This window comes from Toxotes jaculatrix, chromosome 12 (genome assembly GCF_017976425.1).
Source record: "Toxotes jaculatrix isolate fToxJac2 chromosome 12, fToxJac2.pri, whole genome shotgun sequence".
Classification (NCBI taxonomy): Eukaryota; Metazoa; Chordata; class Actinopteri; family Toxotidae; genus Toxotes; species Toxotes jaculatrix.
Genome location: NC_054405.1, coordinates 18,047,016 through 18,061,766, shown reverse-complemented (window position 1 = coordinate 18,061,766; position 14,751 = coordinate 18,047,016). Strand labels below are relative to the sequence as shown.

Here is a 14,751-nt window from a genome sequence, read left to right as displayed (position 1 = left end):
AAGTAAGTAAACAATCATGAAGACGGACAGGCAGACAGACAGAGATATGAATAAGGAGCGAGACAGGAGGCGTGACGGTGCACTGAGGCATGTAAAGGCAACTGGTACCGCCGGGCTGCTCCTTGCCCCTGTGGCGCACAGAGTAAAATGAAGCTGGAGAGAGGGAAGGCGGGGAACTGAGACAAGGGAGAAAAGCTGGGTATGATTGACTAGAGCGAAATGAGAAGACATGAAAAGAGAAGAGGGAGAGAAAAGACAAGGAAGGTGCAGGAAGAGGGAAGAAGATGTGGGAGAGGGGGGAGAGGGGAAAGACGAGCGCACCAAAAATGTGACAGGCAGATAAACAAGAGACTGTCAGTGACTGCATTTAATCCACAGGATGACTGCAGCCTTTAACAAACTCCCTGTGTGATTTTGTGTGTGTAAACTCTTGCCTCTGAGTGTGTGTGTGTGTGTATCTTTTTTTTTTTTTGGCTTGGCTTGGCTGTATGTAGGCTTTTGTGTCACCATGTGTGTTGAGGCCCAACACATCTTCCCCTATTTATGCGCTCGCCTTTGAGTGTGCGCCCTCTAACAAGCTGAACATTTGTCAACAAAGCCAGGAAGCAGTTGTTGTTTGTCAGTAAGCAAGAAGAGGTCTGCAGAGGCAACCCACAGACACACTGCCGGATATTGCATAAGGTAGGTGTGTGTGTGTATGTGTGTGTGTGCGTCTCTATACGAGAGTCTGAGAGTGTGTGTGCCACCAGCCCCCACCACCACTTGATTTGGCTTGTTAGCGCTACTTCTGGGGGTTATGAGAGCCAAGAGCAATCCAGTCGTTGTAGCTGCTTCATGTGGGCCATTAATGCAGAGCTCATTTAGCCTGGAGCCAGCCCAGAGAATCATTCTCTTGTGTTTTTTTTACTCTTGTTTGCTCTGTAACCATGTGATCATTTGACTTATGTGATTTATGAGGCTGGCAGTGGTTTTCTCAAAGGCACTGCTCAGTGATTTCTAACCAGCGGTCCTGGACACCATCCCAGTCATTACAACAAAATCTTGGAACAAGTTGAATAAAATATATTTTGGGGTTGTGAAGATTTTTGCCGACAATTCTAGAATGTCACAAACTAGCTAACTTTTAGCTTTCTTTGAGTCACATGCCAAAGTGAAAATTAGTCCTTTAAGGATGTGTGCATATCAGCCTATAACTATTTTTACTTGCCAAACATCTGGAGGCTTGGGCACTTCAGTGAATGGGCAAAATCAGAGGAACTTGGTTAGATGTCCTTATTGAACTGAAAAGCGTTTCCCATGAATATGAAACAGTGCCCACCGCTTCATCACAACCGCCAAAAGTACCAAAAATGTCTGCTCTGTAATTACAAATTACTTGCAAATGAGGATGGAACAGGAATTTAGAACTAACATGGCTGCAGCTGAAAACTGTTTTGTATGGTTGTTGCGTTTTGAAGTTTGGGACTCCAGTGCATGTTACAGATAAAGTCTGCAGATAAGTATTCAAATATAAAGGAAAGCCACACCTATTCAGTGCTAAACACCTGACCAAAAAAACTAAGATTTCCATATTACAAGTATTACCAGAGAGACGAGTCAGTATCACGTCTCTTGTTTGAATCACAGTGGCCATATTTTACACATCTCTTTAACAATGAAAGTAGAAACTCTTGCTCTGTGTTTTTAGTGAATATCATGATAGCTGCCTTGACACATTGATCTCAGTACTCTTGGCAGCTTCTCAGGTTTTATTTGTAGCAGTAGTCAGCACATTGTGCATTGTTGTCTCACTTATGTAACAAGACTCCCGATTTAGTCTTTTGGGATCTAAACATGTAGTAAAGTATGTAGTAGCTATGAGAACCAAATGACCAAAACAGGGTCCAGCAGTAGTTTCAAATATTCATAAAGCTGCAGCGTATTTGCTATAGAAATTTTAGTAGACAGTGAAGAGAGTTTAGATAGTCTGCGATCACAAAAAGCCAAGTTTCTTCTTTCACAAGTCAGAATAATACGTTTGGCACTTATTCATCATCCTACAGTATTCTGTCAGACCCTATTGATGTGGGTCTTCATACAGGTTAAAGTAATAAAATACCACCCAAAATGGAACTGTGCTTTCCTTTTTCAGTGCATGGAAAAGAAAGAGGGTTTTTTTTCAAGGCCTTATTTTCTGACATTCTATGGAATGTGAGAAATGGCTGCTGCTACTGATTCAGGGATTATTCTGTGGAAAGGTTTGCCTTATAGCATCCAATTATATGGATAACTAAAACCTTAAGCACATTCACAGTTAATCTCTTACACTCTGTCTTTTTTATGGCAGCTTCCTTGTGCCAGCTATCTAAGAGTTTGTGATAAATTATACACTATCAGATCAGAGAATATGGATTATTTTGTTGCATCATAAAATCTTACAAGGGCCAACATAAAAGTCATGATGATCTCTTCTTCACTGCCACTCTCTCACTGCCAGATTCCTGTCAGCTAGTGAGCAGCAAATATGGAGCAGTAGAAGGAAAGCAACAGGGAAGCCAGAAGGATATGCAAGAAGTTGAAAGGATGGGCTGGATAAAAGCAGAGAGGAGGTGGTGTAGAAAATTTCACCATGATGAGAAACGGCAAGCGCTGACAAATCATTGCTCTGACGATTACTGTGGCTCAGATGGGAGTGAAATTAGGCTATTTTAATCTGGTTAAATCTTATGAAAAATAAACTAGCCTGCGAGAGCATACTGAATGCTGCAACATGCTGTAAGAGGTTTGAACACACTGAGATAAAAATGTGAACTAGCCTTTCAGTTATGTGTTTGCTGCTAAGGTTTCATCACTTTCGGGGAGAGATAACAACACCTTGGCTTAACCCCCAATCGCCAGGAGTGATCTCTAATTGGTTTTGTTCCACAGGTCTCAGACAAAACTTCAGACACTAACAGAGCGTGTAAGTTTGACTGTGCTTGACTTTTAACAAAAGTGGTGCAGGCTTCCCACAGTGAAACTCCTGCAAAGCCTTTCTATAATCTCTGTGTTTGTGCTGTGTACAGTGCTGCTTAGTCTTTTTGACTCTGCCCAAGGAAAATCACTGACAAATTACAAGTAGCAAGTACTCTGTAGGTGTGGAAAAAGGTGGAAACAGCTCTGATCACACTGTCCCTAGCAGCCACCACACTGAGGCGTTCACCCACACATTCAAAAGAAACTGTCCTCTGCCAGGAACGCCCTCCCATCCCCATTACCAGATGTTTCACAAACGCCAGCACGAGCAACAAACCAAGCGCGCCTTCTAGCGGTGACTCCAAGTTTGTGTGCGCGTGCGTGTGCGTGAATGTTAAACCAATGTGTCACTTACGGTAGAAGACGTATTCTGTGTAGCTGGACCAGATCTTGTCCTCTGTGTGCTGGTTGACAAACGAGGCTGTGACTGATGAGTTGCAGGCCACCATTTGGAAACCACACTCCGACAGCATGTCAAAAGCCCTCTCCAGGTGCTTGAACTTGAGGTAAAACCGGGAGGTGTACCGATCCGGGGTCCTATCCGGGTCCCGGCTCTCGTTCAGGGTCTCCCCAAAAACTTCTTTAGCCAGGGCCACCCGCCCGCATATAAGTATCCGAGGTACCCTCCTAAACTTGGCGTCGGTCTGACTCTCTCGGCCCATGGTGCACGACCCCCGGTACCCCACCGTGATGAAGCCGCTCTTTCTGTCCGCGGGGACGAGGGAGGGCGGCGGGCACTGCCGGTGGTCGCTGCCCTGGGACCCATCTTCGTAGTCGCTGTGAAAGTAGTCGTCCGGGCTGTGCTTGATATCCTCGGGGGTCAGCAGCTTCACTAAGTCGGGCAGCTGGAAGTACTCCGCTTCTTTCCTGAGCCTCCCTTTCTCCGGGAAGTGGTCCGGGAGGACGACTTGCTTGTCTCGGAGGTAGTCCAACACATACCGGAATAAAAACCCGTCTCTGTCGATGAAATAACGGCCCTTGGGGTCTCTCGCCAAATCATTTGATGCGTCTTTTTTGGAGGAGAATAGCTTACCAAGCAATGAATTTGGGTTGCTCACCAAAGTTGAGTGACGCGTGTAATAAACCTGCCCCCCTACGTTTAATTCAACAACATCTGGGAAACTGTTCTGAACTGATGCCTGCTCTTTGGGGTTAGTCCTACAGTTTCCACTCAGAGCCATCCTTTCCGTCATGAACAGCTACAGACAGGCTACACACCTATTTCTACAGTAAGTTTAAAAAGAATCGTTTAAAAAGAAAACGATGGACCAGTGTAAAAAGTTACCTAAGCTGTGTCCTCGTTTATTCTGCGTTGCATGGCCTCCAACTTCATCTCACAAAGATCTGAATAAGCATTGTTCATCGATCCATATAGCCATTATCACCTACCAGTCTTTAGCAAAATGGGGGAAAGATGGCAGTCCGGGGCGTCCCTCTGTGAATGTTAAATGAAACACGCTGAGATGAGTGACTTGGAGGAGGAAAGAAGCAAAATCAGTGCTGCGAGAGAGGTGAAATGTATCCGGACGCATCAAAGGCTTGCATCAGTAGCTGTAGGACTCCCATCGCTGCTGGAATAAAAAGAGCATTACAAAGGGAACCGGTGGAGGCTGAGGGAAGCCTATTGCACCGAATAAAAAAAGAAACTTGCCTTGCTTGCCTTTTTTTTTTTCTTCTGGGATAATTATCCAATAAATAAAAATCCTTCCGCATACACGCGCAAACCCAGAAATGTACGCATTGGAACTGGGTAAACGAAAAAAAATTAAAGTCCAACAACTTCTTTAAGGATGTAGTCCAAGCAGAAGAAGGTGCTGATGTGGCGTTGACACTTTTGTTATCTCTTCAACTTCCCTTGAACATCAGCAGATTTTCCGGACTGTGCGGACCGGCAGGAGGAGGCAGAATGCCTTTCAGTGGCGAGAAACTTCGCAGAGATTGCACACGCAAACCCCGGGAGTCCTGTAATGGTTTTGTCTGTAGCCTGTCACTACAAATATGTCGCATGCTCGGGATTGAATTAAACTAAACCTCCTCCGCTGTTCTGGAGAGGTGTTAAAAATCTCAGTTCAGATTTTTTTTTTTTCTAAATTAATTAATTAATTTATTCATTTATTTATTTATTTATTCAGAGCAGCGGAGAGGAGCGACCCGCTGCTGCTGGCTGCTTTCACCGGAGCTGTCCGCGGTACTGAAACGAGCATTCCCCCCCACCCCCCCACCCCTTTTCTCACCCTCCCTTCTACACATGTACCGCCTCCCCTGCCCTACAGAGCTGGGTGGTGTCTTCGCGGCTGCCCCCCTTACACACTCACTCTGACTCACACACACACACATAGGCTATCAAAGGCATATGGGGCGATTCCAGGCTACAGTCGCTGCTGGGTGGTGGAAATAAAACAAAAGTCTCTACACGATCACCTTAATCAGTATTTCTTGGTATAAACATGTATGTAATTTAGCCTATGCTATTACCCTCCACTGCACTCAAACGCGGAGCCTCGCTTCTGTCAAAGCTTAAAGAACGCTTTAATTCTGTTTGAAACCAAGTTCCAGGCTCTCACAGCAGCTTACAGTGCATTGTCAGGAAATTGCTGCATCCATCTTTGTACCATTATTATAATTAGCTAAACACTCACAATGCTGCAATTTGACCCCCAGCTTGAATCGATTTGCATGACATTTAGTTTGAAAGCATAAATACGGGACATACTTTGGTTTCCAGGCTACAAACTGTGTGTAGGATTCCCAGTTTAACATTTTTTCCTGCTGCATAATTGTGAGTTGAGTTTGGAACCATTTTCCAAATTAAAATCTTTAATGCAAATAGTGTCTTCAGGACTCATATAAATGGCTGTAATTGCCACTGAGTTGTAACATTATGTGATTTCTGTCTTGTGCTTGAAATGAACAACAGCGCCTCCCTCTGTTTGTATTGTGGCATGGCCAAGATTTCTTCTTTCAGAACCATGGACAGAACAGAATTAGTGATTGGTAGTTGCGCCTTGTACCTATTGTCTGCAGGACGTTATGCATTAGATTTCTACAGAATTCAGTTTGGGATGAAAATAAATATAATTTAGTGTAATCTGTAGTCTCACAAACACACACCAGCTGCAGGGCTAAATCAGAAAGTGTGGTTCATACTAAACAGTGTCCTGTTTAGTATGAACAACTTTCTTTTGTCTTTCATCTGTCCATCTTCAACCAACCTTGCCTAAAGCAAAACTGCATTTTTCAGCATTCCTTCACCATGTGCCTTTTACCTCTGAGGAAATAATGTTACTGCTTTAAATTTTAAAGCTAAATTTGATTTGGTTTGCAAAAATGGGTTATAGTTTACAGAGACATGGAGGTATTCACTTGCATCGTATTGGTAGCAGAATCAGTAATGATTTGTTGCTCTCACTCAAAGACACTTCAGCAATTTTGGACATCACTTTTACAGGGACATTAGCAAGCAAGACTTCAGCTCCTAGATGGCCTCTCAAGATGCCCTGCCTGTATGTTATACAAATTGTGAACAACCCTTGTCCGTCGCAAAGTTTTCTTTTCTGTAATTCTAATTCAAACCATGTTTTCAATGTCTGTAAAGTCACACAAAAAAAAAATACAAAATAAATGCCACTTTAAAATTCAAACATGCACTAGAATCCCTTGACTTTTCAAATTGGAGTTGACGGACACTCAAAAAACTAAGTTCTGGACCCAAATGGTGGTGAACTGAACTTTTAAAAGGACCAGAAAAATATTTTTTAGTTGCTAATGGGGACATTATTCTGAAGCTACAGCTCAACATGACACAAACCAGCACACACATTGCATTATAGTACATTATTTTCTTGCATAATACACAGTATATACTTCATAGAATTAGTAAAATGAAGGTGGGAAATACTTTGTGTCAGCTCGTGTGCTCTTACTGATAGTAAGATATATATATATATATACATATATATATACACTATAGCTCCGGTCTTCCTCAAATTCTATCCCTGGCTATTCATAGGAAGTCCAAGCAGACAGCGCTGACATTATAGGGGAGAAATGGAGCAAAAGAATGAGTGATAAAAACAGAGTGAATAAAAGACAGAGAGAGAGAGAGTGAGTAGGTGTGCCTGGATGGGACCTGAGCACTCACCCAGAAGTAGGCCATAGTTGCAGCTTCATCATAAATACATGTAGTCACTACACCACTCCCTGCTGCGCTTCTATTTAAAGACCAGATGATTGACCACCTGTAAGGCGTTAAACCTGTTTGGGCTGACACAATTCATTTTAACTCAGCTTTCTTCATCCCCAGAGAGCACTTGGTTTAATGGCATAAAAGCTTGCAAAACACATAGGACCATCACCAAAGCAAACAACACATTACCCCGTGGATTCTGTTCTGTGCATGTATTTTAAAATATGTCTACATAAACTGTAACACATCTTCGTCCATGGTTGTGTAGCAGAGGAATTCCAGAAGAGACCATTTGGAAATTTAGTTTTCAGAATTTCCCTTTTACTCACTCAGTGAGACAAAAATGACCCTCAGAGCTAAAATGTTTACATCAAACAGGTTGTGACATCTGTTCTACTTTCATGGTTTCTTTGTGTGTTTTAGATCTTTGAAAACTAATTTCAGTTTCGTATTAATCTGTACAAAATATATAATGAAATATTTACTCAACAAGCACATCAGCAGCATTCATAATTTATCGTTTTTCCAAGAGAGACACAATATGAGAGATTTTTAATTTTTGCAAAACAAGTCCACTTCTTACTCTCCAAGTGAAATCATGAGCACTTCACTTCCTTGACACAGACCAGCTCACAGCGCAGTCATTTTCTTCCTGTGCCGTGCAGAGAAGACTATTAAAGGGAATTTTCAGGCCAGTCACAGATGGTTGAAATAAACAGCATACTGCTTCCACTTCGATCTCTCATTACAGCCACACTGAATGATGCCAGGCCGTAGATGGGAAATCTGCAAGTACAGCAGGCAGATATTCAATGCATAAATTCAGTCGACTCAGAGAGCATGAGTATTTACCAAAATGAGCTATCCCTCAAACTGGGGCGTTGATTATTTTTTATTTAAAGTTGGTCAGCTATTTATAATTTGCAAAAGTTTCAACAACTCTGAATGTTAGCTTTGAAGCTTTGTAAAAAAAAAAACTATCCAACCAATCAGGGGAGAGGAGAGGGGAGGACACTACGGCAGAATAAGGTGTTTGTCAGGTGGAATAAGGTATTTGGGGAAAGTGACTGTAGATGTCACGGAAAAGACATTGTTGATAATGTCATTATGCCTATTAATTTTGAACTCATCAATGCTGCCAATAGGGAGCCATCAAGTATTGTGAGTCACTGTGTGATTAGATTGTCTGAAGGCAAGCTCAAAGGGGCGTCTGTCTACGTGTGTGTGTGTGTCCACATACGTGGTTTACATAAGAGCTTTGAGAGGGGAGCAATGGGAGGTTTGGTCTCTGTCAAGAGAGAGAGAATCAGCTTAATGAGGATAATGACGTCATACATGCTAGTCATCAGTTATATCTGTTTATTTCATATTTGGCCACACTGTCAGGAGTCCATATTTGGCTAAAATACTTTATGGTTAAAATCAAACCAATCACCAACACATGTGCCTGCATGTATAGAGGGAATAAAACTCCCAGACTGACAGGATGGTGAATGCACCCCACATCTGTTGTGCTTGAAATATATGATTATTTTCTAACTGTGTCTTTATTTGTGTATACATTTTTTTTTTTTTTTGCATGAGACAAATATAACCAACTGATGCTCAGTCCCCATGAGATCATCATAGCACCCTGGTGACCAGGCTGAGCTCCTACTGTCCTACTGAGCAGGTACACTCCAACATCTCTTGGCTACTAATGCAATGACTCATCAGTCTCAAGTCTGAGTCTTTAAAGAGATGCTCAGCAGAGTTTTCAGCTTATTACAGAAGTCTGCCAATGAGCTCATTATCAGGAAGAAATGTCTCGTCTCTGCGTTATTGATCTTCAACCATAAACTCCGTAAAGTCCTTGTGGGAATCAGCAACAAGTCCCAATGCCCCAGATTTGGTATCAAAACAAGATTTTAGCTGATTGCAGTGAAATACAGCCTCTCACTACTGCCAGTCAGACCCACTAGAGGAGTCAGTTGAATTGAGGAAGCAGATTTAGTTGCCACATTGTAATCATCACATCTCAAATGTTGGCATCAATATTATGATCTACAAACAGTTTCTTGTAGAAAATAATTTCCTCCATGGCTCAAAACACAGACTAAATTCCAGCAGACTGACAAACGAAGGGCATATTTCTTATCAACATTACAGTGTGATATTCTTTTGGCTACCGAAGAATAAAATTACAGTATTTCTGGATTTCTGCCTATTTCGGCAGGCCGAAAACTGAGTTCCTTCTTTCTTTGTGTCGTTTTGCTGCTCTGCCCCTCAATCCCCTCCTCATCCACTTTCTGCACAGGCCGACACAGCTTTCCCTGCTAAACTAGGCCCACTGCTTTCCCTGGAGACAAAGATATTTAACAGAAAGCCCACTAAACATTAAGGGCTTTGGCAGCTGAAGCAGAGCAGGGCGTTGAGGGACAGGCAAGCGACTCTTGGAGCCAGGATAAGTAGAAGCCTCCAAGACACCACGGCGAACCGGAAAGTTGAACGTCTCAGCTTGTCTTCTGGCCAGCAACAGAGCAGCAGAGCTGTCACCCCACTCACTAACACTGACTCTGCAGGTGTCTCTGTGTGTGTGTGTTGTACAGCCTACTGGTGAAGGCATCAAGAAAGAGGGTGTATCCTTTGAGCCAAGTCTAAAAAGAACAGAGAAATATGGATCCAAAGCTATTTTGGATGCAGCCAGCTGAGCCAGGAGTTATTCTTATGTTTATATGTTACATCTAATTTGTGGAGCTGACAGCAGGAATGATGCTGGATGATGAAGATGCTAAATGAAGAACATTTCTGTGTTTTGGTTTGTGGATTCAGACCCAGTTAATAACTTACTGATAACGTTCTATGATTTACATGTTTGTTTGGAGCACAGTAGTCACAATTTCTTTTTTGTATTGATGTATTTGTTTTCTGCTTGAGGCCTTTCTCAGATATGAATGAGCTCTCAATGCACTTAGATCATTGATCTAATTGCCTTAACGTTATGATTTCAAAGCGTCAAGGACAACAAGGGTGATGTTATAGCATTATATAACTTATATAACATTATATAACTAACCAGGCTTGTTTACTGGTAGACAAGCTAATGGGCTACCCAAAAAGCAACTGCTAATTCATTCATCCAACAATTTTCTTAACCTTACATCCCATTAGGGGTTATCCCTGCATGCATTAGGTCAGAGGTGGGGTACCTTCAGATCATCACTCTCACAGCAAAGCAGAGGGAAATTACCTTGAAAAGTCCCTTTGCTACATGCTTTTTATTTTTTAGACACATACTGTAGTTTGTTCTTGTGTGTGGGCACGCAGTACTTGAGTCATGATGAGGAAGAAGCAGTAAGATCATTATCTTCTCTACAAATAATTTCATGACAACCCGGAATGTGTGTTTTTGCATTCGTGGTTAAAATTCACTGTCGATGACTTTAAACAGGAATGTGATTGTGTGAGATGACTGCAAAGCCCAGGGCAGATGGATTGTGATGCATCATTTACTGACTCAGTGATTATGCTTTGGGGCCCTGAGCTTTGGCCTCCTTGGGGTTAAAATCAACTAAGTATGGTATTATAATAACACATAGTAGGTGAATGTGTTACTGTGTTGTTCCAACTTCCCAGATACTGACAGGTTTACTCTTCCTTTCTGCATCTGTTTAAAGTAGAAAGCCAACTATGGGATTTAGAAATACAACAGAACTGATTAACCAGCAAAATCAGATCCTGACATCAAATTCTGCTTTGAACCATTCCTTACAGAGCAAAACCATAGTCCTAAATGTGACAAACTTAGACAGGGGACGGGTGTTCAAAGAGAACTGAAAGATGTTAGCTTGGACAGACATCCAAACATACATGAGTCTGTTGATTCTGTCTGGTGTATACAGATCCACCTCTAGCTTATGGTTTGCAGAGTCTGGACGGGATTTTTTTTTCTCGCCACCATGTCATCGCAGACCTTTTATTTGTTGTCTCGGATGATCTGTTCAGACAGAAAAGATACCTGGCTTGGACAAAACGCTTGCTGCGGTCCAAGAGGTTTTCCCACTCAAGTGATATATGCCAACTAAATACGTGATCAAGAATTGGGCAGCATGTGATGCCAGGACCAACTATGTCTGAAACATGGTGTGCACAAGCAGACCTGCGGGTAGAGTGCCAGAGGAGAACCTGGCCAAGCGTGTGGTCCTGGTCATGACAGCAGGTCTCTAGGGGCACAACAGCACATGTAATAATTTCTTTACCCCATATGCCTTCAGCCAAGAGCTGCTATGAAAAATGTGACCATGGTGGAGACAGTTAGACAGAACAAGCCTGGACTTCGTCCTGCATTTCTAACCACTAAGGACGAGGCTCAATATTTTATGGATTGATTGTTTCCCATTAGTGGCAGATACTTAGGTAAAAGAATGACTGCACAATGGGCCTTGGTGGTGTTTTTCAACATCCTAGACATGTCAGAGTACAATGCTCCTCAAGTGTGAAGCCAGACTGGAATCAGAAGGAAAAATTCAGCAGGAGGCTGTTCCTAGAGGAGCTGGGGAAAGCCATAGTGCCTCTCATTCAAAGGCGCCAACACTTTCCTCAAACACCAGCATCTGCCAGATGGATGAGACACACAAGACCAAGCTCTACACCAAGAGATGTAAGAGCATCAAATGCCAAAAGTGCAGCACACACATACATAACAAAAACACCATGTAATGGCTGATTGATTGAAAGACTGTAAACCTTGATGCATTTTTCATTTATTGTGACAGTGTTATTGTGACTGTTGCTGTTTAAAGTTCAGAAGTGAATTTTGTACCTGGGTTAAAGCCTGGGAATAGTTTGGCTCTATGTCTGTTCTTGATTAATAGAATTCTTTTTGACCAGGAACGCCACAGTTGCTTCCTACCGCTGTTTAAAAATGTTTCTTCTGGCATTGACTTTAGTCAGAATAAACCACAAATATTTATTTTATAAAGAGAACAAAACATCAAGTTGTAATCATGTTTTATAATAGATTTATAAACAGTTATAATGGATCGGCCAATTTTGACCAGGAACGCAAACAGATCCTTTCTCCAAATGTTCTTTTTTACTTTGTTACAAAGTAAATGACCTCGTTTGCACTAATAAAGAAAATTAAACTTGTGCGCAGTGTTAAAACCAGTAGGTTTTGTGTGTATCAAACAGTAGCTGGTGTTTGATTCAGTTTGCACCATGTGGGACTCAGAAAGCAGTTGGCCAGGATCAAGTTGTGGGTGTACTGAAAGGATGGGAGGGGGTGGATGATCTGACAGCTCCAGGAAGAAATCTCTGTCCATTTGTTAACCAAAAAAAAAAAAAATCCATTGAGTCACATTGTTTGTAAGTGTATTTTGACTCATCCTTCTATCTGGATTGCATCAGACACAGATGAGCAGTGATGACCATGTACAGAGTAACCATTCAGTCAGATCCATGTCAAATCATATCTGCTCACTGCACATTAAACTCTTCCCTAAAATAAAATGACATCTTCTTCCTGTTCAGTAGCATGTCACACAACCCATTTAAAATAAAAACACATTGTACGTGTTTCAATTTTAGTGTGGTACTTTAGGACACATTTGACATTATGAAAGCACATTAGTACTGAACTTAACTATTGCAGTAGTTACGTTAAAAGTAAACCCTGTTATTCTTGAGGACCTGTGTTTTATGTAGACCATGGTATCAGCTGAAATGATAGAAGTTGTGATGTGATGGCAGGCTGGTACAATAATTTGCTTTTACACTAGTCCCCAGTGTTTCCCTTTCAGCCTTGATTTGGAGACTTAAGCTGTTATGTTTGAACGCAACTCAAAAAATAACTGTAAAAAGATAATTAAGAGGAAGGAACTTGCCAGGGGAAAACCGTCTTGACCACTCATATGGTGAATGAAATATAAAAACGAAAATATTACATAGCTGAGGTTAAATCAGTCAAGCTGCTTCTAATCATTTCAATTTGTTTCAAATCATTTTGAATCAAGTTTAATTTTCCTTAATACTGACAGCAATCTGCTTCCAGTTTAGACACAGAAAACTGTGAAACAAGAGAAACTGCACTTGAAACAGGTGCTCTCTCGTCACTCCACATCAGCAACCTGTTTTTCCTGTTTGAAAAAGAATAAATCCTGAAGGCTAAAGACTGAGACTAAGCAACTAAAGAAGGGATTTTTGCCAAGAAGAGAGTAAGCCCATATCTGTACCGTTCTCTCCATCTCTCAGGCCACCCCTTGGCAGCGCACAGCACTGTGAAGTTCTCCAAGCCTAAAGGGATCTTGACCCTGTTGATTTGGCAAACCATGCAGATGAGATGTTGCTAAGCACCCAGTCTCCCTCTGCCAGCGTAAAGGCCATGTGGGAACACTGTGGAGGGGTAGATAGCTGTGCTAGTTTACTGCCACAGTCAGCTCTCCTGCGGTGTGTATTTCTGTCTGTGAGTGTGTAGGAGATTGTGTGTGTGTGTGTGTGTCACAGTGCATCATCTCTCTCTCTCTCTCTCTCTCTCTCTCTCTCTCTCTCTCTATCTCTCTCTCTCTCTCTATCTCTCTCTTCCCTTCAGTATTTTCCAGGCATGGATCTTGGGATTAAAGGGTGGTTTCCACAGGTCCTCAATGTGTGACAAATCTCTTGATGGGGCCAAATCTCCAAAAGTCCTTTGAACTGTAAAACCCCTTTAAAGGTGTTTGAAAGGGATTTTAGTTTTTTCCTCTTCAGCTTATCCCATCAGCAATTTTCTGTAAATCTTTTAAAAGATGGGCAGTATTTGATTAATGCTGCAATTGTGTTGCCGAATCACAGGAAACATTCATTTATTCATTTTTCTCCTAATCAAACATGTATATTAGCAGAACTTAGATGCACAACTTTCCAGAACATCCCTCCATCTGCTATAGCTGACAAACTGAGATACACTGTAAAGAAAGATGAATGAAGCGATAACTCGAGAACTGAATGAATCTCTCCACACACACACAGTGAAAATGAATAATTTCTGCCAGAGTGAGAAAGCAAAGGTGACAGATACAGAGTAGAAGATGTATAATTGAACAAGTGGTGGGTCTTTCCTGCCATCAGTAATTTCATCAGGAAAGCAGAGTGTCCAGTGGGGAGTCACCCAAACAACAAACGGCAGTCAGCAGGAATTACAGGTCTTGGCTATGTTTGCAGCTTCGTTTACAGCTTGAAATACATCTCATTTACTGTGCATGTCAGGAGTTTTTGTACGTACGTTTTTTGTCATCTATTTTATGCGCAAAGGACTGACTACGCTAAATATAGATACAATCTGTTATTTTCAAGGTTATTTGCATTAAATAAAATCTTACTGAGATATTAACACTACAGCAGTTGTTTAAAACCAAAACACTAATTCAAGTGCAAGGGCTTCTGTCTAAACTTATCTTTTACCACTGACAGTCAGCAGTCATACACAGACAAATCCATAATTAAAGGACTGATATTTACTTCTCCATTGACAGTAGCTTTAATAATGCAACAGTACGATGAAACCAAGAGACACTGTGCATCCAGTGAAAGAGGCTGTCATTTTTTCTCAACTGCCA

At 41.8% G+C, this 14,751-nt stretch overlaps 1 protein-coding gene across 1 annotated transcript in view; it reads right to left on the bottom strand.

Annotated features, from left to right (window-relative positions):
* Positions 1-4,187, bottom strand: part of kctd16b (potassium channel tetramerization domain containing 16b) — a 64,109-nt gene extending 59,922 nt beyond the window's left edge. Inside the window, exon 1 of the mRNA XM_041051852.1 lies at positions 3,350-4,187. Within this exon, the coding sequence (XP_040907786.1) occupies positions 3,350-4,187 (838 nt within the window). The remainder of the gene's footprint in view (positions 1-3,349) is intronic.
* Positions 4,188-14,751: the final 10,564 nt, after the last annotated feature.